The sequence below is a fragment of the Canis aureus genome, chromosome 35 (assembly GCF_053574225.1).
Source record: "Canis aureus isolate CA01 chromosome 35, VMU_Caureus_v.1.0, whole genome shotgun sequence".
In the NCBI taxonomy this organism is placed as follows: Eukaryota; Metazoa; Chordata; class Mammalia; order Carnivora; family Canidae; genus Canis; species Canis aureus.
In genome coordinates this window covers 16,228,509-16,256,260 of record NC_135645.1, presented here as the reverse complement: position 1 = coordinate 16,256,260, position 27,752 = coordinate 16,228,509, and the positions used below count along the sequence as shown (strand labels likewise).

Sequence of the window (27,752 nt, the reverse complement as noted above, 5' to 3'; positions counted from 1 at the left end):
AGGAGGACCTTTTATGAAGTTAATTGACTTCATGAAGAATACTACTACAGCCTCATAAGGATTGTTTAAGATGCCATTGAATTATTTATTGGGACTTAGAATATTTTAAGTAGTGAAATTTATTGTCTAATTGTAAATATGGGTTCATAGATACTTTCTAGAATTTTAGAACAAAAATTAAATGCTTCCTATGAGCTATGAACTATTATAAGATCTGGGGATATAGCAGTAAGGAAGACACACATGGTTATTATTCTCAAGAACTTGTTTGTTTGTATATTTTTTTATTGGAGTTCGATTTGCCAACATAGAGCATAACACCCAGTGCTCATCCCGTCAAGTGCCCCCCTCAGTGCCTGTCACCCAGTCATCCCATCCCCACCCACCTCCCCTTCCACTACCCCTTGTTCGTTTCCCAGAGTTAGGAGTCTCTCATGTTCTGTATCCCTCATTGATATTTCCCACTCATTTTCTCTCCTTTCCCTTTAATCCCTTTCACTATTTTTTATATTCCCTGAATGAATGAAATCATATAATGTTTGTCCTTCTCCGATTGACTTACTTCACTCAGCATAATACCCTCCAGTTCCATCCACGTCGAAGCAAATGGTGGGTATTAGTCGTTTCTAATGGCTGAGGAATATTCCAGTGTATACATAAACCACATCTTCTTTATCCATCATCTTTCGATGGACACCAGGCTACTTCCACAGTTTGGCTATTGTGGACATTGCTGCTAGAAACATCAGGGTGCAGGTGTCCCAGCGTTTCACTGCATCTGTATCTTTGGAGTAAATCCCCAGTAGTGCATTGTTGGATCTTACAGCAGCTCTATTTTTAACTCTTTGAGGAACCTCCACGCAGTTTTCCAGAGTGGCTGCACCGGTTCACATTCCCACCAACAGTGCAAGAGGGTTCCCCTTTCTCCACATCCTCTCCAACATTTGTTGTTTCTTGTCTTGTTAACTTTTCACCATTCTCACTGGTGTGAGGTGGTATCTCACTGTGGTTTTGATTTGTATTTCCCTGATGGCCAGTGATGCGGAGCATTTTCTCATTTGCTTGTTGGCCACGTGTATGTCTTCTTTGGTGAAATTTCTGTTCATATATTTTGCCCATTTCATGATTGGATTGTTTGTTTCTTTGGTGTTGAGTTTAATAAGTTCTTTATAGATCTTGGTTACTAGCCCTTTATCTGACAGGTCATTTGCAAATATCTTCTCCCATTCTGTAGGTTGTCTTTTAGTTTCGTTGAGTGTTTCTTTTGCTGTGCAAAAGCTTTTTGTCTTAAGTCCCAATAATTCATTTTTGCTTTTGTTTCCCTGCCTTCATGGATGTACCTTGCAAGAAGTTGCTGTGGCCAAGTTCAAAAAAGTTGTTGCCTGTATTCTCCTCTAGGATTTTGATGGATTCTTGTCTCACATTTGGATCTTTCATCCATTTAGAGTTTATTTTTGTGTATGGTGTAAGAGAATGTTCTAGTTTCCTTCTTCTGCATGGGCTGTCCAGTTTTCCCAGCACCATTTATTAAAGAGACTGTCCTTTTTCTAGTGGATAGTCTTTCCTGCTTTGTCGAATATTGGTTGACCATACAGTTGAGGGCCCATTTCTGGATTCTCTGTTCTGTTCCATGGATCTATGAGTCTGTTTTTGTGCCAATACTACACTGTCTTGATGATCAGAGCTTTGTAGTACAACCTGAAATCTGGCATTGTGATGCCCGCGGCTCTGGTTTTATTTTTCAATATTCCTCTGCCTATTCGGGATCTTTTCTGATTCCACACAAATCTTAAGATTATTTGTTCCAACCCTCTGAAGAAAGTCCATGGTATTTGATAGAGATTGCATTGAATGTGTAAATTGCCCTCGGTAGTGCATAGACATGTTCACAATATTAATTCTTCCAATCCATGAGCATGGAATATTTTTCCATCTCTTTGTGTCTTCTTCCTCAATTTCTTTCAGAAGTGTTCTGTAGTTTTTAGGGTATAGATCCTTTACCTCTTTGGTTAGGTTTATTCCTAGGTATCTTATGCTTTTGGGTGCAATTGTAACTGGGATTGACTCCTTAATTTCTCTTTCTTCAGTCTCATTGTTAGTGTATAGAAATGCCACTGATTTCTGGGCATTGATTTTGTATCCTGCCACACTGCCGAATTGCTGTATGAGTTCTAGCAATCTTGGGGTAGAGTCTTTTGGGTTTTCTATGTACAGTATCATATCATCTGCGAAGAGGGAGAGTTTGACTTCTTCTTTGCCAATTTGAATGCCTTTAATGTCTTTTTGTTGTCTGATTGCTGAGGCTAGGACTTCTAGTACTCTGTTGAATAGCAGTGGTGAGAGTGGACATCCCTGTTTTGTTCCTGATCTTAGGGGAAAGGCTCCCAGTGTTTCCCCATTGAGAATGATACTTGCTGTGGGCTTATCATAGATGGTTCTTAAGATGCTGAGGAATGTTCCGTCTATCCCTACACTCTCAAGAGTTTTGATCAGGAATGGATGCTGTATTTTGTCAAATGCTTTCTCTGCATCTATTGAGATGATCATATGGTTCTTGTTTTTTCTCTTGTTGATATGATCTATCACGTTGATTGCTTTATGACTGTTGAACCAACCTTGCATCCTGGGGATAAATCCCACTTGGTCATGGTGAATACTGTTGGATCCTATCCTATTGGCTAATATCCTGTTGACAATTTTTGCATCTGTGTTCACCAGGGATATTGGTCTGTAATTCTCCTTTTTGGTGGGGTCTTTGTCTGGTTTTGGAATTAAGGTGATGCTGGCCTCATAGAACGAGTTTGGAAGTATTCCATCCCTTTCTTTTGGAACAGCTTTAGTAGAATAGCTATTGTTCTTTAAACATTTGATAGAATTCCCCTGGGAAGCCATCTAGCCCTGGATTTCTGTGTCTTGGGAGGTTTTTGATGACTGCTTCAATGTCCTCCCTGGTTATTGGCCTGTTCAGGTTTTCTATTTCTTCCGATTCCAGTTTTTGTAATTTCTGGTTTTCCAGAAATGCGTCTGTTTCTTCTAGATTGCCTAATTTATTGGCATATAGCTGCTCATAATACGTTTTTAAAATCGTTTCTTTTTCCTTGGTATTGGTTGTGATCTCTCTTATTTCATTCATGATCTTATTAATTTGAGTCTTTTGTCTTTTGGTTTTAATAAGGCTGGCTAATGGTTTATCTATCTTATTAATTTTTGAAAGAACCAACTCCTAGTTTTGTTGATCTGTTTTCATTTCTTGGTGGTCTCTATTTCATTGAGTTGTGGGTGAATCTTTATTAACTCTCTTCTTCTGCTGGGTGTAGGTTTTATTTGCTGTTCTTTCTCCAGTTCCTTTAGGTGTGAGGTTAGCTTGTGTATTTGAGTTTTTTTCCAATTTTTTAGGGATGCTTGTATTGCAATGTATTTCTCTTTTAAGACTGCTTTAGCTGTATCCCAAAGCATTTGAACAGTTGTATCTTCATTCTCATTAGTTTCCATGAATCTTTTTAATTCTTCTCTAATTTCCTAGTTGACCCATTCTTCTTTTAGCAGGATGCTCTTTAACCTCCACGTGTTTGAGTTTCTTCTGAATTTATTCTTGTAACTGAGTTCAAGTTTCAAAGCATTGTGGTCTGAAAATATGCAGGGGACAATCCCAATCTTTTGGTATCAATTGAGACCTGATTTTTGACCCAGTATGTAGTCTATTCTGGAGAAAGTTCCATGTACACTTGAGACGAATGTGTGTTCAGTTGCATTTGGATGCAAAGTTCTGTAAATATCTGTGAAATCTATCTGGTCCAGTGTATCATTTAAAACTCTTATTTCTTTGATGATACTGTACTTAGAATATCTGTCATTTACAGAACATGCCGTGTTAAAGTCTCCCAGTATTAGTGTATTATTATCTAAGTAGGTCTTTACTTTGGTTATTAATTGATTGATATACTTGGCAGCTCCCACATTAGGGGCATAAATATTCATGATTGTTGGGTTCTCTTGTTGGAATAGATTCTTTATGTATGATGTAGTGTCCCTCTTCATCTCTTACTACAGTCCTTGGGATAAAATTTAATTTATCTGATATGAGGATTGCTACGCCTGCTTTCTTTTGAGGACCATTTGAATGGTAAATGGGTCTCCAACCTTTAATTTTCATGCTGGAGGTGTCCTTAGGTCTAAAATGATTCTCTTGCAGACACCAATTAGATGGGTCTTGCTCTTTTATCCAGTCTGAAATCCTGCATCTTTTGATGGGATCATTTAGCCCATTCACGTTAAAAGTTACTATTGAAAGATATGAATTTAGTGTCATCGTAACACCTATTCTGTCCCTGTTTTTCTGGGTTATTTCTTTGGATGTCTTCTTTCTTTTACAGAGTCCCCCTTAATATTTCTTGCAGAGCTGGTTTGGTGGTCACATATTCTTTCTTTCTTTTTTTTTTTTTTCACATATTCTTTCAGTTTCTGCCTATCTTGGAAGCTCTTTATCTCTCCTTCTATTCTGAATGAGAGCCTTACTGGATAAAGTATTCTTGACTGCATGGTCTTCTCATTTAGGACCCTGAATATATCTTGCCAGCCCTTTCTGGCCTGCCAGGTCTCTGTGGAGAGGTCTGCTGTTAATCTAATATTTCTCTCCATATAAATTAGGGATCTCTTTTCTCTTGCTGCTTTATTTAAGAATTTTCTCTTTATCTTTGGAATTTGCAAGTTTCACTATTAAATGTTGAGGTGTTGAATGGTTTTTATTGATTTTTTTGGGTGGGGGACCTCTCTATCTCCTGGATCTGAATGCCTGTTTCCCTCCCCAAATTAGGGAAGTTCTCAGCTATGATTTGTTCAAATATGCTTTCTGGTCCTCTGTCCCTTTCAGCGTCCTGTGGAACCCAATTAAACATAGATTTTTCCTTCTGAGGCTGTCATTTATTTCCCTTAACCTTTCCTCATGGTCTTTTAATTGTATTTCTCTTTTTTCCTCAGCTTCCTTCCTTGCCATCAACTTGTCTTCTATGTCACTCAGTCTTTCTTCTATCTCATTAACCCTCTTTGTTAGGACCTCCAGTTTGGATTGCATCTCATTTAATTGATTTTTAATTTCAGCCTGATTAGATCTAAATTCTGCAGTCATGATTGTCTCTTGAGTCCTTTATGCTTTTTTTCCAAGCCACCAGTGGCTTTATAATTGTGCTTCTGAATTGGTTTTCTGACATCAGATTGTAATCCAAATTCTGTAACTCTGTGGGAGAGAGTACTCTTTCTAATTCTTTCTTTTGTGGTGGGTTCTTCCTTCTAGTTATTTTGCTCAGTGCAGAGTGGCTGTATGAGCTGTCTGAGTCAAGAATATCAACCACGACCTAAGTAAATTTCACACTAGATGATTCTGTTGAGGTCAGAGACCAGAAATTGAAAACAAAGATCAGAACGAAAGAAAACAAAGGACCACTAAAGTGAAAAACAAATTTAAACCAAAGTAGGAAAAAATAAAATGCCAAGAATCCCAAAGAAGAAGAAAAGAAAAAAGAAAAAAAAAAAAAAAAGAAAAGAAAAAAGCAAAAGTAAAGAAAAAAAGAGGGGGGGAAAGGAACTGGGAGATGGTGGTGGTGATGAAGTTGTAGTGGATGGCAAATATAGTCTACCTGAGGGGTTCTATAGGGTGATCCTCTTGGTTCTGAGTATATTGTTCTGCATGTTAGAAGATGCTCAGTCCCAAATTTATATAAAATAGAAGTACTTGTAGAAAGCCCCAACATTGACCACTGAAACATAAATGAGATAAAAGAAGGGGGCAGAATGGGAATGAGAAATCTCAACAGAATGAGCCAGCATGGTGTTCCACTTGCTTCTGGGTGCACGCTGGTCATGTTTTGGAAGGTATTAATTTCCACCATTGTAGAACAAATTGAGGCAGAGAAAACAAAAAACCCAAAACAGAAAAAAAAAAAAAAAAAGGACATATCCTGTACATCTCCCAAAATTAAGTTGAGTATGTTGAAGGGAATCTAGAATTGGAAAATATATCTAGGAAAAAAAAAAAAAAAAAAGGAAAATATATCTAGGACCTGTAATTGTAGAAATATGAAAGTCAAAAGGAATAATCTTAAAAATGAAGAGGTGATAAAATACTATAGTTAAGGTGGGAAAAGAGAAAAAAATTGGAAATTTAGTCTGATAAAAAAAATGAGTTGTGCTAGACAAAGGAAGAAAAAAATAGGAGTGGTATCCTCTGTTTGTATATACTGTAAATCCCTCGACTTCCCCTGGAGCTTTCCAGAGCTGCTGGGTCCAGAACTTGCTTTTCCCCTGTCCTTCCAGCTGGTCTGCTGGGGGAGGGTTCTGCTGGGGGAGGGGCCTGCTGTGCTGATTCTCAGGTGTGTTCACCTGGGGAGATGCCCGCCCCCCCACGGTGCTGGGCTCAGTGGGAGCTGTTGACCCTGTGAGGCCCCTATTCCCTGGGGCCCCGCCCCTCTCAGGCACAGGGTGACACCAGGAGGACCACCACCACTGGCAGCCCCGGGAGTCAGCTCCCCACAGTAACTCCTGCAGTCTCCCAGTCCACACTGGCCTGGATGCTCCCCGGGGCGGGCACTGACATGCACAGGTTGGGGGCTCCCTGAGGCAGGAGCGTCCTCCCCGAACTGTGCCCCCCCTGCCTCCGCCTGTGGGGGCGGGGTGGCGAGGAGCGCAGGATCCTGGGCTGTGTCCCCCGGCGCCCCGGACTCCGGGGTCTGTGCTGCTGGAATCTCCTGGGGCCGCACCTCCCCAAGGCAGCAGGCGCAACCCCCTCCAACTGGAGCTGCTGCCTGAGCTGCTCCCGAGGCCCCGGGGCGCGCTCCAGCCCTTTACTGAGCTCCACTGCGGTGTGTGGCGCGCTCCCCCCCCCGCCCCCCCCGGCCCGGGGCGCCCCTCCTGTTAGTGACCCCGGGAACCTGGAGGCTCCACTGCTCCTCCTGCCATCCTGCCTGAGTTCCCTGCGAGTGCCTTTCCCTCCAGGAAGAATCCAGTGCGGATTTTTTAAATTAATTAATTAATTAATTTGAAACAGACAGAGAGGCAGAGACACAGGCAGAGGGAGAAGCAGGCTCCATGCAGGGAGCCCGACGTGGGGCTCGATCCCGGGTCTCCAGGATCACATCCTGGGCTGAAGGCGCTGCTAAACCGCTGAGCCATCGGGGCCGCCCACGGTGCAGATTTTTAAAGTCCTGCTTCCCCGGGACTGGGCTTCCCTGTCCTGGAGACTCTTGCTGCCCCCCTTAGCCAGGCTCCTCGTGGGGGCCCCTCCCCCACTGGATTCTTTTTTATTTTATTTTTTTCCGCCTTCATACCTTGTTAGAAACGGAAACCCATCTCTCTGAGCATTCCAGCTGTTCTCTTTTTAAATCTCAGGTTGAATTCGTAGGTATTTAGGATGGTTTGAAAGTTATCTAGGTGAATTGGTTCGGGACAGGTGACTTGGGGACCCTACTCCTCCGCTCTCTTGCCATTCTCAAGAACTTGTATTCTAGAAAAGAAACAAACATATCTAATTGGACAAAGAAATTTCAGAGACTGATAAATATCATTAATTAATTTAGTCATTAATTCAACAAATATTTATTGTGCTTCAACAATGCACTATGTTCTAGATACTAAGGAATGTAGCCGTGAACAAAACACTTCCAATTCTTCCTTAAGGTATTCATATTTAGTTGGAGAGACCTAATAACATCATAGCTATGTGTATGTGTTACTACAGATAGTAATGAATATTCAAAAAAAAAAAAAAAACAACGTAAAATGAAAGGTTGTGATAGCCTGGAAAAAAAGTAAAGGAGGGTGACTTTAAGTATGGTGACTAAGAAAGACTTGTTGGAAGAAGGTGGAATTTGGCATGAGACATGCAGAGAGCCTTAAGATTATCTAGAAAAGTTCTGGTCAGAATTGTTAAGTGCAAAGAAATCTGATCATATTCATTCATCATATGTTCATATGATCTATTGTGGAACATTAGGAAGTCAAATGATTCAACCAGTGTAGGATATTTCTACAACCAATTTATTAAACTAATCTCATCAGAAATGTATGTAAAAGAATGTAAAATTGAGCAATCTTTCTTATCTTTCACCTTGAGGATTCCATAGAGTATATGGTGTGTCACATATTAAATTGTGAAACTGATCTCCATGGGATTATTATAATTTTTTTTTAAAGAAATGAGCTAGCTGGGGTGCCTGAGTAGCAGCTTAGCAACCTTTTTTGTTTTCTGATTAGGAAATCTGTACTTTGTTCTTTTTTCCCCTTCTTTTCCTGACTTATTTTAAGTTACTTGAATTGTTTATTATCATCTTATATCCACTCTTGGCTTATTAGTTGTACTTATTTTAGTTTTTGCATTAGTTGCTAAGGTTTATAATACATATCTTACATCCACGAAGGCAAAAGAAACAAAAGCAAAAATGAACTATTGGGACTTCATCAAGATAAGAAGCTTTTGCACAGCAAAGGATACAGTCAACAAAACTCAAAGACAACCTACAGAATGGGAGAAGATATTTGCAAATGACGTATCAGATAAAGGGCTAGTTTCCAAGATCTATAAAGAACTTATCAAGCTCAACACCAAAGAAACAAACAATCCAATCATGAAATGGGCAAAAGACATGAAGAGAAATCTCACAGAGGAAGACATAGACATGGCCAACATGCACATGAGAAAATGCTCTGCATCACTTGCCATCAGGGAAATACAAATCAAAACCACAATGAGATACCACCTCACACCAGCGAGAATGGGGCAAATTAACAAGGCAGGAAACAACAAATGTTGGAGAGGATGCGGAGAAAAGGGAACCCTCATACACTGTTGGTGGGAATGTGAACTGATGCAGCCACTCCGGAAAACTGTGTGGAGGTTCCTCAAACAGTTAAAAATATACCTGCCCTACGACCCAGCAATTGCACTGTTGGGGATTTACCCCAAAGATACAGATGCAATGAAACGCCGGGACACCTGCACCCCGATGTTTCTAGCAGCAATGGCCACGATAGCCAAACTGTGGAAGGGGCCTCGGTGTCCAACGAAAGATGAATGGATAAAGAAGATGTGGTTTATGTATACAATGGAATATTACTCAGCTATTAGAAATGACAAATACCCACCATTTGCTTCAACGTGGATGGAACTGGAGGGTATTATGCTGAGTGAAGTAAGTCAGTCGGAGAAGGACAAACATTACATGTTCTCATTCATTTGGGGAATATAAATAATAGTGAAAGGGAATAGAAGGGAAGGGAGAAGAAATGTGTGGGAAATATCAGAAAGGGAGACAGAACGTAAAGACTACTAACTCTGGGAAACGAACTAGGGGTGGTAGAAGGGGAGGAGGGCGGGGGGTGGGAGTGAATGGGTGACGGGCACTGGGGGTTATTCTGTATGTTAGTAAATTGAACACCAATAAAAAATAAATTAAAAAAATACATATCTTTAGCTTGCATAGTTTATCTCTCAATCAGGTAATCTCAATTCACATAAATAGTGTGAATATATTGAGACTTAACTTACATTTTAAATTGTTATTGTTATATACTTTTATTCTACATGTTATAAACCACATTATACAGTATTTCTATATTCACCTTAGTTATCTTATGAGGAAATTAAAATTTAAAAATTACCTTTTACGTTTGCCCACAATGTTACCAATTTAGTGCTTTCACTGTGTATGTGTGTGTGTGTGTGTGTGTATTTGTGTTTGTCCATGCATGCATAGTATCTAAGTTTTTATCTGGTATCATATTTCTTCTGTTTGAAAAACATCCTTAAATATTTCTTATACTATATTGTGGGACTCATTGGGGTTAATTTTTTTCTTAAAAGTCTTTACCTTCATTTTGAAGGTACTTCTTTTTGCTTTTGGCACGATAACTATTATTGTATTATCTTTTGACTTGCATAGTTTCTGATTAGAAGTCTGCTATAATTCTTATCTTTATTCCTCTACAGTTAGACTTACTTCTCTGTCCTATGGTTTGGGTTTATCTTTGATTTTCAGCAGTTTGGCTATCATATTTATTTATATGGGTGTTTTTGTTTTGGTTTTAATTCTAATGAGCTTCTTCAGTCTGTTATTAGTTTTTGCAATGGGTTGAATGCTGGTCCCCCACAAGATATGTCCATGCTCTAATCCTTTGAATGTTACCATATTTGCAAGTAAGGTCTCCTTGGGTAAAGGATCTCAAGATAGGATCATGATGGATTGTCTGGTGGATACTCAGTCCAATGACAAGTATGCTTATAAGAGACACACAGAGGAGAAACACAGAGAACAGGCCATTTGAAGAGAGAGACAGAGATTTGGGTTATGTAGCCGCAAGATAAAGAATATCTAACAACCACCAGAACCTGGAAGAGCCAAGGAAAGATTATCCTTGAGAGCTTGTAGACAAAGAATGGCTCTGTAAACACCTTAGTTTTAGACTTCTGGCCTCTATAACTGTGAGAAACTAAACTTCTGTTAAGACAGAAAGCCACCAAATTTCTGGTACTTAATTACATCAACCCTAGGAAACTAATACAATTGTTTTCCTTCTTTTGGGCAAACTTTTATTTCTTCATATATTTCCTAAGCTAGTATATACATGAATAAAATTCATTACTCCATTTTTTCTTGTTGTTTCTAGCAATTTTACGTGGCTTTTTTTTTTTTTTTACATAGTTTCCCTCTTTCTGCTGATGTTTTCCAGTTTTCTGTATTTTGTCTATCTATTACAGTAGGTAGTTTCTGTTTATGTCTGTCCTGTATGAACAGTGGATCTTAGACTGAGCCCTGTAGGTGAGGCAGTTGTCCTTCTTTCAGGGGCTTAAGGTTTTTTGTTTTTTTGCTTTGTTTTGTTTTGTTTTTCTGTACAGGTGAAAAGAGTCCAGTGAAGCATGTAGAGTTTTCTTCCTTTCCTTCAGTCATTGATCACCGGAAGGCTGTGCCACCAAGTAGGTCTGTATCACCTGTTCACTCCTGATCTCTTATAGGCTCCTGGGGAAGACCTGTAAAAAGAGCTACTAAGTGGCACAGACTCACCTTGTGTGGGGGCTTTCAGGTATCTTTAATTGACACGCTCGCATACATGGCCTTTAAGAATCTAAGAATCTTACAAATTTAATTCCTTTATTCTTACTCAGTTTTATGACTGCAACTCCTTCTTGTGCTCTCCCAAATGTAAAATAGCCTATGGTCTCATCTCTCCCCAGAGGGATTTATAATTTTTAAAACTCAGTTTCCGTGCAATTTCATGTATACTTGAGGCTCAAATAAAAAAGTAATATTCTGTAAATTATTTTACTTCTTATATTTACTTCTTTATTTTACTTCTTAGGTGAGAATGATGTGCCGTAGTTTTCTACATCCTAAGGAGAAACAAAATCTTTTATTATTTTTTAAATTATGATATTTTTAATCTTTTTTTTTCTTTTTACTCTGTATTTTGTTTGACTTCTTTTTCTTTCATTCATGATCTTTCTTGCCGTAGATTTATCTGTGTTGTTTATATTTTCAAGGAACCAGTTTCTGGTTTTGTTAATACTGATTTTGTTATTATTTTTCTTGATTTCATTTATCTCTGCTCTCATATTATCTATTTTCGTATTTTTTATTTATATTTATTATATTGCTACCCTCCCAGGTTTCAATTTTTTTTCCTAAAAAATACATCTAGTAAAGTTCTATCAAGAACTACTTCAGCTGTTTACTACAGATTTTGATATGTAGTGTTTAACACTATTTTTGGTTTTAGTTCTAAATATTTTAAAAATATCTATATGAATTACTTTTTATCTTAAGGATCATGAGCTTATTTTACTTTTAACTATTTGAGTATCACTTACTTCTTACTTTATGACATTTTGTTAAAAATTATCTATGCTACTGAATTTGGGAATTCATTGACTTTTTTTGTGGTCTGACATGGTCAGTTTTTTTAAAGCATTTCATGGTACTCAAAATAATATAATCTCTCTCCACAGTTTTATAAATTGATTTCACTTACTATATTACTTGAAATTCATCTAATAAAGTTAGTTGAATAAGGTGTTAGGACCTTGGTTTCATACATAATAAAAAAATGAGCTTAGAGAGTGCATGACATTTATAGAATTTAATTCACTACATAAATATTAGATTCAAGGACAAAGTCAAGTCATTCTGTTCACTTATAATTCAACATTATTTTTCTTTTTATTATTATTTTGAAATCAGAATAATATAGAAGATAATTGAATTAAGACATTATAGAATGTCAAAAGATGAGTATTGAACCTCAATCAAACTTAGCCTGGATAAAAATCAGTCACTTTTATAGACTATTCTTGCTAAGAGTTGCAATTGCAGAACTTGGGAGCTGTAATTTAGGAGACTTAAGCATTAGTAAGTAATTAGGATTATAAAACTTCTAAGGTATTTTTGTGCCCTGAGACACTCTGGTTGTAAGAATAGGGATATTATAACTATAGCTTTTTTTCTTTCTTTCTTAAAATTAGAATAGTTTTTGAATATCACGGGTTTTTTTTTCTTATTGTTTTGAAAAAAGAAACATTTTACTGCTTGACAATTAATATTTTAAATTTCAGCTATTAATATTAAATTCTGTTGTTGCACCTGATGCCTCATTACCAAAAAGTATTTAGAATGACTGATTTATCTGAATTTAAGACCGAACTTTTAAAGTTTTAAATCCTTCCTCTTATCATAGCAGTAATATTTCATAAATTGTTTTGCCCACCACTATCCCACTGATAAATTTCTAGGCAAATTTGTTAAAAATTTTTCTAATATTTTTTCTTATTTTATTTAAATTAAATTAATTGACATATAGTGTATCAGTTTCAGACGTAGAGTTCAGTTATTCATCAATTGCATATAACACCCACTGCTCATTACATCACATGCCCTCCTTTTTCTTTTTTTTTTTAAGATGTTATTTATTCATTCATGAGACACACAAAGAGAGAGGCAGAGACATAGGCAGAGGGAGAAGCAGAGTCCCTGTGGGGAGCCTGATGTGGGTCTTGATCCCAGGATCTCAGGATCTTGACCAGAGCCAAAGGCAGAATCTCAACCACTGAGCCACTGAGGTATCCCATCACATGCCCTCCTTAATGCCAATCACCCAAATACCCCATACCCCCACCCGCTTCTCCTCCAGTAACCCTGTTTGTTTCCTATAGTTTAGAGTCTCTTATGATTTGTCTCCCTCTCTGATTTTGTCTTATTTTATTTTTCCTCCATTCCCCTATGGTCCTCTGTTTTGTTTCTTAAATTCCACATATGAGGGCAGCCCCGGTGGCGCAGCGGTTTAGCGCCACCTGCAGCCCAGGGTGTGATCCTGGAGACCCGGGATCAAGTCCCATGTTGGGCTCCCTGCATGGATCCTGCTTCTCTCTCTGCCTGTGTCTATGCATCTCTCTCTCTCTCTCTGTCTCTCATGAATAAATAAATAAAATCTTTAAAAAAAAATTCCACATATGAGTGAAACCATATAATTGTCTTTCTCTGGTTGACTTATTTCACTTAACATAATACCCTCTAGTTCCATCCGCATTGTTGCAAATGTGAAGCTTTCATTTTTTGATGACTGAATACTATTCCATTTTATATATATACGTCTTCTTTATCCATTCATCTGTCCATGGACATTTAGGCCCTTTGCATGTTTTGGCTCTTACAGACATTGGGACACAGGTGCCGCTTCAGATCACAATGTTTGTATCCTTTGGGTAAATACCTAGTAATGCAATCGGTGGCTCATAGTTGAGGAGCCTCCATACTGTTTTCCAGAGTAGCTATACTAACTTACATTCCCACCAACAGTGTAGGAGGGATCCCCTTTTTCTGCATCTGCACCAACATTTGTTGTTCCCTGACTTGTTAATTTTAGCCATTCTGACAATGGTATCTCATTGGGGGTTTGGTTTTAAAATTTATTTTTTAAAGATTTTTATCTATTTACTGATGAGAGACAGAGAAAGTAAGAGGGAGGCAGAGATGGAGAAAGAAGCAGGCTCCCTGAAGAGCAGGGAGTCAAATGAGGGTCTCAGTCCCTGGACTCTGGTATCATGACCTGAGCTAAAGGTAGACACTTAACTGACTAAGCCACCCAGGTGCCCTGATTGTGGTTTTGATTTGTATTTCCCTGATGCTGAATAATGCTGAGCATTTTTTCATGTGTCTGTTGGTCATTTGTATGTCTTTGGAGAAATGTCTGTTCATGTCTTCTGCCCATTTCTTGACTGGGTTATTTGTTTTTGGGGTGTTGAGTTTGATAAACTCTTTATAGATCCTGGGTACTAGCCGTTTATCTGATAAGACGTTTGCAAATATCTTCTCCCATTCTGTAGGTTGTCTTTTGGTTTTGTTGACTGTTTCTTTTGCTGTGCAAAAGCTTTTTATCTTGATGAAGTATTTCTCAATGAATTTTTAAAGCATTAGGTCTGCAAAACAAGATTCTCTGTATAAATGGAACTAAAATCAAGATACCAAGAAAATAATTTTAAGGACTATGTATTTTAAATAGATGCAAAAAATCGAGCTTGCTCATTCAGAGAGTATATTCCACAAAAAGAAATGAAATCAATGTTAATCAGACAAAACCTTTACTTAACCAAAAAATGGAGAATTTTTTTTTAAAGATTTTATTTATTTATTCATGAGAGACACACACACAGAGAGGCTGAGACAGGCAGAGGGAGAAACAGGCTCCATGCAGGGAGCCTGACGTGGGACTCAACCCTGGGTCTCCAGGAACAGGCCCTGGGCTGAAGACGGCACTAAACTGCTGAGCCACCCGAGCTGCCTGAGAGAATATGTTTTAATATATATCTCATTCTATGATATCTCAATAAAAATGACAATTTTTAAAAAGATTTTATTTGTTTATTCATGAAAGACAGAGAGAGGCAGAGACATAGGCAGAGAGAGAAGCATGCCCCTCATGGGGAGCCTGATGTGGGACTCAAGCCTGGGACTCCAGAATCATGCCCTGAGCTTGAGCTGAAGGCTCAGCCACTGAGCCAACTAGGTGTCCCCAGAATGACAATTTTTAAAAGAAGAAATGCTGTGTTCAAAAATGTGCAAGACATTAGCCTTGGATGTTGCTGTGATGATGGCATTCTTTCCTTGAAGGCCTCAGGCAAAGTATGGGTTTTCTTGGTTTAAAATATATAATTTTGGTTCTAATTACATCTAATTACATCCATTCAGAATAAGTTTATGTTCAGATTTTCCTTGACTTTTTAATAAATACTTTATAAATTAATATATAGTAAAATAAACTATTTTTTGGTTTACAATTTTGTGAATGTACATGTGTGTTCATTCTCAGGTTATAGAACAATTTCAATATCCCCCAAGTTTCCCTCCCCACCTTTCTTGCACTTCTATCCTCCCTCCTTCCTAATTACTGGCAACAACTCACTTAGTCTGTTTAAAATGTCCTATTAATAAAATCATATAGTATATTACCTTTGAAACATGCTTCTTATACTTAGCATAATGCCTTTAAGAATCATTAATGTTAATGTGATATTAAGAATGTGTTCCCTTTTAATGCTGATACTTGTTTTTAGAAACTTAAAGCAGTTTATGTATTCAGGTTTTAGAGACATTTGAGTTGTTTCCAATTTTAACCATTTTCGATAAGGCTACTATAAACATTCATGCACAGGTTTTTGTGTGAACATAAGTTTTGTTTTGGTTTGATTTGGTTTGATTTTTTAGGGCAGGATTGCTAGGTCATATGGTAGTGTATGCTAAAGGTTATAAGAAATTGCCAAACTTTTCCCAGAATAGCTGGATTTTAAATGCCCAGCAGTTCTGGATTGGAGTTCTAGTTGCTTCTCATCCTCACTAGCACTTGGTATTGTCTGCTTGTTGTATTTTAGACATTCTAATAGGTGTGTAGTGCTGTAGGATTGTTGTTTCAACTTATATTTCCCTTAAAGATTATGATGTTAAGCATCTTTTTATATACTTGTTATTCACATACCTTCTTTGGTAAGTGTATGAAAAAGTACTTAATAACTCTCCTCTCAAGATCATAGTGTTTTAAAGGTCCCTTTCCTAGGTATTACACAAGTGAATTAAAATTTAAGGTGGGAGGAATATTCATATATGATAGTGTTTCCAGGATCTCCAAATACCTGGTTTTCAGTAAAATTGGTAAAAATTATTTTAAAATAATCATTTAAAATCTCCAGAAATAGTCCAAACATACATACAGCTAATGAAGAAATATTTATTCAAGAAACTATACTAAAATGCAGTAATAATAGGAAATTTTGTAGTATATGTACAACACCTACTCTTTTCCTTTCCCATATCTATTTAACATGACAGAAACTACACTCCAGACTGGTGCAGCCAAGAACACAGAGATTCCGTCTGGTTCTCAGTCTAGAAAACCATCTTCCTGTGATGGGAAGAACATTAGCCTTTCTCATCCTACCCCCAGTTACCAATGTTGAGATAAATTCCAGGAGATTGCAACTGACAGGTGGGTGTTCCCTTCTTCCACCCAGATTGTTTTCATAGAATGAAGACTTTACCTTACATGGCATCACTGTGAATAATGGGACCTGTACCGTAGCCCTCACCTATGAAGTAGACATGGTGCTTCAACTCTGCAAGAGGCAAGCCTGTAAGATCTGAGACTATTGCTCACCCCTACCAAACATCCAGCTTTTAAAGTGGTGGTGTTATTCAAAGATGCAAGCCATTGTCTTAAACCCTCAGCTTCAGAGCTCTGATCCAGAAATTTTGCCTGGGGGAAAAAAAACAAAACAGACTTTGAAACAGATAGCTTCTAACCTGTCCCAGGGGAACTGACTTCATTTACAACACAATGTGGAGAAATTCAAACCTAAGAATGCTCTCAAAAACAGTGGAAGTTACAGCATATGGTAGGTGGGTGGAGAGTCTTAGATTTTTGGAGATCTTAGTTACTAAGTAGGCTGGCTAGTTTGCTTGAGAGACCCGGCGGTGTTGAACAAATCTCAGACACTAACCCAGAAACTATGTCTTCAAAGGAGCCTAAATTTCATGTTTAGTTTGTGGAGCAATTTATGCCCCAGGGCATTGTTGGAAACAACTGAGCAGTAAGCAAGCAAATAGTGCAGTTACACGGCCAAGTGTGGTCAGGGGAAGAGACAGTTAACAGGGTCCCACCAAAACAACTTTTGTCCTAGGGTGACTGTGGGCATACCCAAGACTGTGCCCAATGAGAAACAACATCAGAGGTTTAAAATTGTGGGGATGGGTGGGCGGGGTGGGTTAGAAATATATTTCACTAAAATAATCCAGCCAATCATGAAATAAATAAACAAGCAGGTAATAATAAAAGCCCCAGAAGTGAGAAACCAGTACCTGCAGATGCTATACTATATTGTCTAAAAATATGTCTGATTTCCAAAAAAAATTTGTGAGACATGAAAAGAACTAAGAAAATATAACCTAGTTACTTAAAAAAGTTCATGTAACAGGTTGTAAGAACAACCAGATGTTGGATTTAACTGAAAAAGACTTCAAAGCATTCATGATAAATATATCTACTAGCTAAAGGAAACCATGATTAAAGATGTGAAGAAGATATGGTAACAGTGTCATATCAGAGAATCAGTGAAGATATGGAAATTATTTTAAAGGGGTGCCTGGATGACCTAGTTGGTTAATGTCTGCTTTCAGCTCAGGTCATGATCTCAGAGTCCTGAGATGGAGCCCTGCATCAAGCTCCCTGTTCAGTGGAGAGTCTGCTTCTTCCTCTGCCCTCTTCCCGGCTTGTTCTCTCTCTGTCAAATAAGTAAATAAAATCCTAAAAAAAAGAAATTATTTTTAAAAATGAAAATTCTGGAGATGAAAATATGATAATTGAAATAAATTCACTGGAGGCACTTACCAGTATATTTGAACTGCCAGAAGAAAGGATTAGTAAACTTGGAAGTAGATTGATAGCGATTGTGCAGTTTAAAGAACAGAGAGAAGAAAAAATGAAGTAAAATAAACAGGCTCAGAGAAAGGTGGATCACTGTTAAAAGCACAATATATCTGTAATGGAAAGGAGAGGGGAGCAGAGGGAGAAAGGAGCAGAAAAATATTCAAAGAAATAATAGCTGAAAACATCTCAAATATAATGGAAAACAAGAACTTATATATCCAGGATGTTCAACAAACTGCGTGTAGAATAAATGCAAAGAGATATTTAAACAGACACATCAAAGTAAACTGCTGAAAGCCAAAGGCAAAGAGAGTATTTCCTTTATGTGAAATGCCCAGGAAAAGCAAGATCAGTGATTGTTCAGGGTAGAGGAGGGATGTGCAGAGATAGGGGGGTGATTGCTAATGGACACAGAATTTCTTTTTTGAGGTGATAGAAATGTTCTAAATTGTAATAATGCTTGCATATATCTATGACTATACTAAATACTAAGTATTTAATACTATTGAATCATATACTTCAAGTGGTAAATTATACATTTTGTGTTATATCTCAGTAATATTGTTTAAACATAATTACATTTATACAAAGACCTATATTCGTAAATGTTTATAAAATTTCTATAGTTCATAATCTTGAATAACCATAAACAAACATGTCCTTTAACATGTTCCAATCAAGAAAATATAACTATTGCAAATATTTGCTCAACAAAGGAGTACCTAACTATATGAAGCAAATATTAGCAGATCTGAAGGCTAGACAGACAATGATACAATAATGATAAAGGATTTTACTTACTCATTTTCACAGTGGATTGGTCATCTAGACATAAAATTAATAAAACATTGAATTTAAGCCATACCTTAGACTAGATGCAACTAATGAAGAGAAGATTTCAACCAATACAGCAAAATATACATTCTTCTCAAGTGCACAAGAACATTCCACAGGATAGACTGCTTGTTAGGCTGTAAAAGAATGCTCAGTAATTTTGAGCTTGAAATCATATCAAACATCCTTTTGAATCACGATGGTATGAAATCAGAAAGTAATTGCAAGACAAAAACTAAAAAATTCACACATATGCAGAAATTAAACAGTATTCTCCTGAACAACTGAAAAAAATCAAAGAGAAATTAAAAAAATCTTGAAAAAAGTGACAATAGAAATATTACATATCAAAACCTAAGGGATACGGTAATAGCAGTTCTAAAAGAGAAGCTTATAGCAATAAGCGCCTATAATAATAATAAAAAAGAAAGATAAACGAAGAACCCAAGTTTACACTTCAAGGAACTGGAAGAACAAATTAAGCCCAAAGTTTGCAGAAAGAAAAAAATAAAGTTCAGAAGAGAAATAAATGAAATAGAGATAAAAAGACAATGGAAAACATCAATTAATCTAAGAGTTGGGCTTTTTAAAGATAAAATAGAAACTATTAGCTAGACTCCCCAAGAAAAAAAGAGGACTCAAATATTATGTTTGAAAAGGAGACATTACAACTAATACCACAAATGAAAAGGATTGTGGACTACTATCAACAATTTTATGCCAAAAATTGGATAACCTAGAAAATATGAATAAGATCCCAGAAACATCTATTTCGATACTGAATCATGAAGAAAGAGGAAATTTAAACAGATCAGTTATCATTAAAGAGATTAAATCAGTAACCAAAAACCTTCAACCAAAAGTTTGGGATCAGATAGATTCACCAACGAATTCTTCTAAACATTTAAAGAAGAATTAATAGAATCCTTTCTCAGGGATTCCTGGGTGGCTCAGCGGTTTAGCGCCTGCCTTCGGCCCAGGGCGTGATCCTGGAGTCCCAGGATCAAGTCCCACATCAGGCTCCCTGAATAGAGCCTGTTTCTCCCTCTGCCTGTGTCTCTGCCTCTCTCTCTCTCTCTCTCTCTCTGTCTTTCATGAATAAATAAATATAATCTTTAAAAAAATAGAATCCTTTCTAAAACTCTTCCAAGGATAAAATAGGAGGGAACACTTCCAAACTTAATTTGATAAGGCCAGCATTATACTGGATACCAAAGCCAGACAAGGACACTACCAAAAAAAAGGAAAAGAAAAAAAAAGAAAAGGAAAAAATATAGGCCAATATCCTTGATGAACATAAATGCAAGAATCCTTAACAAAATACTAGTAAAACCAAATTCAGTAGTACATGAAAATTATCATATGCTGTGATCAAGTATGATTTATTCTCAGAATGCAAGTGTGGTTTGTTATCTGCAAATCAATCAAGGTGATACACCATGTTAAGAAAATGAAAAGTAAAAGGCTTATGATTATTTGAATAGATCAAAGAAAAAGCCTTTCACACAATTCAACATCCTTCATGAGAAATACTCTCAACAAAGTGGTGGTAGAAGGAACATATCTCAACATAATAAAGGCCATACATGAAAGCCCAGGAACATGATAGGGATACCCACTCTTGCCATTTTTATTCAATATATTACTAGGAGTTCTAGACCGATCAATTAGGCGAGAAAAATAAATAGAGGCATCCAAATTGAAAGGAAGAAGTAAAATGGTCTTTATTTGCAAATGACTTAATGTTATGTATAGAAAACCCTAAAGACTCCACCAAAAGACCATTAGAGCTAATAAGTGATTTTAGTGAACTTGAGGATACAAAAATTACTTGTGTTTTTATACACCAACATCAGTACTATCAGAGAAATTTAAACATATCCCATTTACAATAGCATTAAAAAGAACAAAATACTTAGAAATAAATTTAACAAAGGGGATAAATGATCTGTATGTTGGAAACTATATGACATTGATGAAGGAAAATTGAAGAAGACACAAATAAACAGGAAGTTATGTTATGTTCAGAAATTGGAAAATTTAGTATTGTTAAAATGTCCATACTACTCAAAGTGATCTAAGATTCAATGCAATCCTAGTCAAAAGTCCAACAGCATTTTTCATAGAAATAGCAATTCCAAAACTTGTATGGAACTACAGAAAACCCCAGGTAGCTAAAGCAATCTTGGGAAAGAAGAACTAAGCTGGATGTATCACGCTTCCTGATTTCAAGCTATATTACGAAGCAGTGGTAAGCAGAATAGTATGGTATTGGCATAAAAAGGGTCCCAAAGATTAACAGAACAGAATAGAGAGCCCAGAAAAAACCCATGCATATGTCGTCAATACATTTTCAATAAGGGATCCAATAATATATAATGGGGGAAAAGACAGTATCTTCAATAAATGATGTTGAGAAAACTGGATAGCCACATGCAAAAGAATAAAATTGGACTCTTATTTTGCACTGTACACAAAAATAAACTCAAAATGAATCAAAGACTTGAATGTAAGACCTGAAACTATAAAAGTCCTGGAAGAAAAGATAGAGATAAACTTCTTGACATTGGTCTTGGCAATGATTTTTTTTTTTTTCTTGGAGGTGACACCAAAAGCAAAGGGTGGCAAAAGCAAAAATAAATAAGTGGGACTACATCAAACTTAAAAGCTTCTGCACAGCAAAGAAAGTCATCAACAAAATAAGAAAGGCAACCTATGGTATGACAAAATTGCAGCCATGTATCTGATAAGGGGTTAATATCCAAAATACATGAGGAATGCATACAACGCAATAGCAAAGAAACAATACAAACAACTACAACAACAAAAAACCCATACCACCCCATTAAGAAATGAACAAAGATCCTAAGTAGACATTTTTTCAAAGAAGACATGCAAATTGTCAACGTTTACATGAAAACATGTTCAATGTCATTATTCATCAGAAAAATAAAAATTAAAAGCACAATGAAATATCACCTCACATCTCTTAGGTTGACTGTTATCAAGAAGATAATAAGATAATAAATGTTGGGGAGGATGTGGAGAAAAGGGAACCCTGTTGTTACTATTGATGATAATGTAAACTGCTACAACCACTCTGGAAAATTATATAGCATTTCCTCAAGAAATTAAAGATAAAGCTGCCATACGATCTGGTACTTGAACTTTTGGGTATATATCCAAAGGAAGCCAAATCATAATCCGAAGAGATAACTGTACTTCCATGTTTATAGCAGCATTATTCGCAATAGTCAAGGTATGGATTTAACCTAATGGATAAGGAAAATTATATATATAATTATATATATTCATATATATATTCATATATATAATGGGAGGGGGCAGACAGAGAATGGTAATAGAGATCTCTTACACACACATACACACTCAATGGAATATTCTGTCTTTAAAAGGATTGCAGTGCAATTTTGTCATTCACAACAACATGGATGAACCTGGTGCATTATGCTAAATAATGAAATAAGTGAAATAAACTACAAAAAGAAAGACAAATACTGCACAGTATCATTTGTATGTGGAATCTAAAAAAATTAGAGATTAGATAAGTGTTTGTCAGTGGCTGAGGTGTCAGGAAATATGGAGAGGTTGGTAAAAAGGTACAAACTTTCAATTATTAAATGAATAAGGACTGAGGATCAAATTTATAACATAGTGCCCATAGTTGATATTACAACATACAATTAAAATTTGATGAGTAGAATTTAAGTGTTTTCACTGAAAAATAAAAAGATAAATATATGAGGTGATTGATGTGTTAATTTGATGGAGGGAATCATTTCACAGTGTGTATATATATCAGATCATTACATTACATACTTTATTTTACAATTTGTCTATTATGCCTCAATAAAACTGGAGAAAATAGACAATTTGGTTATTGCCAAGTTAGGGAGAGGGTAATGGTTGACTACAAGGGGCTGCATGAAAGAGATTTGGGGGTAATGAACTATTCTATATGAAACTGGGTTAGTGGCATATGATTCTATGAATCTGTTTAAACTTTTCTTTTTCTTTTTTTTTTTAATTTTTTTATTTATTCATGAGAGAGAGAGAGAGGGAGGGAGAGAGGGAGGCAGAGGGAGAAGCAGGCTCCAAGCAGGGAGCCCGATGTGAGACTCGATCCCAGGACTCCAGGATCACACCCTGAGCCAAAGGCAGGCTGTAAATCACTGAGCCACCCAGGCATCCCCCATCTAAACTTTTCATTGTAAACTCTATGTGTGTATATTATACATGTATGTATGTTGGGAAATTCTTGGATGAAGTGCAGATTGTGACGTGAATATAGCCTCAATGAAGGAGATAGGAAGGAAAGGAACTGACCAGTTTTCAGAAGCAGGAGATAATGAAGCTAAAAACAAAAAGAATTTTATATAAACATTGTATGGTAATTGGTATTTTTTTTCTTGTAGGGATTACATATTAGCGATTCTGAAACTAATTTTCATGTGTACCGGTATGAATAAATAATAAAACAAAGAATATTGAACAATAAATTGTAGAAAATGGGGTTCAGGCTTCTCTCACTCTCAGAGTAAACTTTTATGTAAGATAAATACATCTAAACCTCATGGTCAAGTTTAGTTACTGAGGGAAAAATAGGTTAGCAAACTAGTAATTTTTTGTTGTTGTCTTGACCTCGATTAATGTTTTGGAGAAAAAAATCGTGGTAAAAACAGTATTTATCACTATAGACTAAAGTATGAAAGTTTTGTTTGGTTTGATTGGGGGGTTTGTTGTTGGTTTTTTTTTTTGTTTTTGTTTTTGTGGGGGTTTTTGGTCAAAGTTTGGAGATAACAGAAGTTTTTGAAATAGGAAGAGTTGTTTGTAACCTATTAACTGATTATTATTTATTTCATATTTCACATCATGCTGCCATGATATGAAATTATTCTGTGCTTATCCGTGATGACTGAAATACAGGAGCAGAAGCCATTTGGTTTTTGAACAAGATTAGTCTACACTATTCTTATAGGGGGCTCCCTTATATCAGCGGTGAAATGACAAAATGTTTCTGGACTGTGCCAGGAATTCCAGATACTTCATAGGACTAAGAGAAATGGGCATATAGGAAATTGTGCTGATTTATACCAATGAGAAAGGCTGCTCCTGCCTGCCACAGGTCATACTTAAGTGAAGTGTATTGTTAATCAAGTGGCCACCTGCACCGATCAGTGATTCATCACAGATGTTTGATATACTTGTAGATGGAAACATCTTAATTTTATAAGAACTCATTGAAATTTTCAGCCTCCTGTGAACTGGCACAGTTTCTCTTGAAATTGAAGAGCAAAACATACACAGTTAATAACAGAAGAAAAGCAAAGAACACTTAAGAACCAGTGCTCTACATTCAAGGCGCCATATTTCCGTTCCCTCTTTCAACTTAATTCTCTTAGAATTATAGAGCTCTTGTAAATATCAAAAGGACTATTCACTGTCTTTGAGGAGAAATGTGTTTAGTTAGAGCATTAAAAAAATCAAAGCCTTCTTATGCTTTAGCTTTCCCATCAAGAAAATAGAAACAACTAGAGAATGGTTATCTTCTAGGGTATTATTAGTATAAAGTGTAAAATCCTTTGACCCTTATGGAAGAAAATATGCACATCATTGTATAAATAAATGGGGGACAAATTAGCCATTTATTCAGCCCATCCAGAGCATATTCAACTTCACTAGTTAGAATTACATAAAATGCTCTGGGGAAGTTATCACAGAAGTAACAGAGGAGATGTACTGTGGCTTAGAAAAATGACTATGCCCCTAGACATTCAAAGGGATAAAATGTAATGCTATAGTACTGGAGAGGTCAGGAAATGGAGTTAATAGATATTACTTTAGCGGGCTATTTTTATTTTTATGTTTAAATCCTGTTGAACGACAAAAAATTCCCACCACACACTTAGCTGTAGATTCCTGATGCTCCGACTACAGATATAAATGTTACTGAAAATTATTTCTTTAATCTACTGTCCCAGAGGTGGAAGCAGGAAACAGACAAGGTTGTAGAAAGTTGGCGCAGATCTAACAGTAAGTAATGTTGTTTTGTGTTGTGTGCCAAAAGCTGGAATTGTTGCTGTTGTTATGAGAAAGGAAAAAACAAGTGGCAGAGCTTTCTTTGGAAATGAATACACCACTGGCCCCAGGGTAGATGTGAAATCACCACCATCAATGGACAGTATTACACAAAGCATATTGAGTGAGCCCACCTTTGTAATAGGAAGTAAGAAGCCATGTGGGAAAAGGCTTTTCAGCACTGGGGTACAGCTGTATCTGAAATCAAGGACTCAAAAGTGTAAGAGAATCTGGGGGAAAGTTCCTCTTGCTTACTGAGGAGCAGAGCTGGGTTGTGCTAGGGTGAGTTTTCTTCCCAGCAAAATAATTGGCATAATAACAGAACTAGATTTTTTTTTTTTTTTACAGGACTTACCATCCTCTTTTAGAATATTTTAAGCAAGCATGAAAAGAGGTCAGTGGTTAGTTATGGCTAAGGCCTGCCAGAAACTGCAGATCTAAAAGAACTAACAGTAAAACAGGATGAAATCCTATGACTAACCTTTCTAATTTTTTTTTCCCATATGTGTACAGTATGGCTGTGTTACAAACAAGAAACACAACTATTTAGGGCCTTTGCCTGATATGAAAAAACTGTCAGTTGGCACCCTGCATAATAGAACTATGAAAGCTATCCCTTGAACAAGTGTGAGCCTAACACTGGCTGGCAAGCTAATTCATAACAAAGTAATAGGTAAAATTCAGATCAAAAGACTGAATGGAATGTCACTCTTACTGATATTTATCAAACTTTATTGTTTGCCCCACATACATTTTATATCCCTCATGTCTTCTATTTTTCCACATCTCATTTTATTTTACTCCTTTTATCTGACCCAAATTGGACCTCTGTGTTATTTGTTTTATTGGTTAGGATCGCACTGAATTGTATAAAATGACAGTGGCTTCACCAAATCAGAATTTATTTTTGAAGTCATAAGATAAGCTATGCTGGGTCTGTGAAGTGGTGATGTACCCCTGATATCAAAGATGTCCCAGCCAGCTGCATTTTTTTCCTTCCAAACTATCCTTAGTATATAGCTTTTATTCTCCTGGTTCTAAAATGTTGCTGTACCTGTAGGTAACCTTCCAACTTCAAGGGAAGGGAAAGAGCAAAGGAGTTAGAAAAAAGTTCAAAGGAATGTGTCAGCTGAATCTTTTATTCTTAAAAATATTGGCACTTGTATACAACATATTGGCCAGAACCATTTGGCCACCCTATGTGAAGGGACTCAAACAAAAATGGGATTTTCCTTAGAAAGATGAATAATTGGAGTAGACAATTACTCCTGCAGTGTCCCTCCTGAGTTAATACTCTTTTCTGCCTCCTGTTGTAACTATAATTGTGTAGTTAAACTATAATTTTTAATTAAATCTAATTTATTATGCAGCCCTTTTCTCAAAAAGCATTTTTTTTTAATTTTTAAACTTTTTTAAAAGAAAGGAAGAGGGAGGGGCACAGAGAGAGAGAGAATGAGAGAGACTCTTAAGCAGATTCCACGTCCAGTACCGAGCTCAAAAGTTGGACATTTAACAGACTGAGCCACCCAGGTGCCCTTCAAAAATCATTTAAAATGTCTGATATTAATTCATTATAATGGTGGTTTTCAAAGTTTAGTGTGTAGTCAGTACTTAGTGGGTATGTACATTTGTCAGAACTCAAATAACTGCTACCTGTTGACCACTGACTTCAGACCCAGTCACTCACTTCCTTCCATATGACCCCATTAGTAACTTGATGTGTATTTTTCACATATTTTAAATGTAATTATATTGTAATTACATATATATGACTGCTTAAAATTATTATATAGCATTTAAAATATTTATACTATATGCATTTTTTCATGGGCTTGCTTTTGCTTGCTTAACAATACCTTAGGTTGTTTTTTCCCCATAAAATTGGATTTCTTAAAAATTAGATACACATTACCAAATTGTTGTCTACTAGGAGTTTCAATAATCAATCTTTTTCAGCATGAAATGTCATTTGAAAACATAAGTGAAAGACGTTATTTTGTTGTATCCTATTTCACATATTTTTATTACAAATGATATGAATCATTTCCCTTAGTTGGAGATATATTTTATTTTTAAATGAAAATTATTTTCTAATGATTATTTTCTATTACATTATTAATTGGTATTTCTATATCAAATATTTAGATATTTATTGCCCTTTATATTTCTGAAAATTTTTATCATTTCTTTTTTGAAATTTTTATGTTCTGAAAATATTTTGTTGAGTTTATCAATATTTTCCTTGCAAGTTCTTTTATTAACTACTGAGGTATTGATATTTGAAAATCTGTAAATATTTAATGTATATAAGGAGATGAGTACATCTGTGAAACCAGTACCATAACCTATGCCATAAATATCATCTCCAAGTTTCCTCTCTCTCTTCCTCATATTTCTTTTCTTTTTCTTTTCTTCTTTCTTTCTTTCTTTCTTTCTTTCTTTCTTTCTTTCTTTCTTTCTTTCACTGATAAGAGTACTTACTATAAAACTTACCCTTTTGGAAAATAAAATTTTAAATATATAATACAGTATTTTTAACTATAGACTCTATGCTGTACAGCAGATCTCTAGGACTTATTCATCTTTCATAACTGAAATTTTGTACCTTTTGACTAGCACCTATCTGTTTCCTCCTGCCCCCAGGACCTGACAACCACCATTCTATACTCTGCTTATATGAGTTTGACTCTATTTTAGATTCTGCATATAAATGATTTCATGTAATATTTGTCCTTCTGTATCTAGCTTATTAGGTTAACATAATATGTTCCAGATTCATCATATATCATGACCAAGTGGGACTTATCCTTGGAATGCAAGGAAGGTTCAACATAAGCAAATTCATGAATGTAAGATAGCACATTAACCAA

General features: G+C 36.3%; 1 protein-coding gene across 4 annotated transcripts in view; it reads left to right on the top strand.

Annotated features, from left to right (window-relative positions):
- Nucleotides 1-27,752, top strand: part of LOC144305530 (uncharacterized) — a 355,637-nt gene that overhangs the window by 279,974 nt on the left and 47,911 nt on the right. For all 4 annotated transcript variants that reach the window (XM_077884436.1, XM_077884438.1, XM_077884437.1 and 1 more), the window contains one exon: nt 10,883-10,964. In XM_077884436.1, the coding sequence (XP_077740562.1) occupies nt 10,883-10,964 (82 nt within the window). The remainder of the gene's footprint in view (nt 1-10,882; nt 10,965-27,752) is intronic.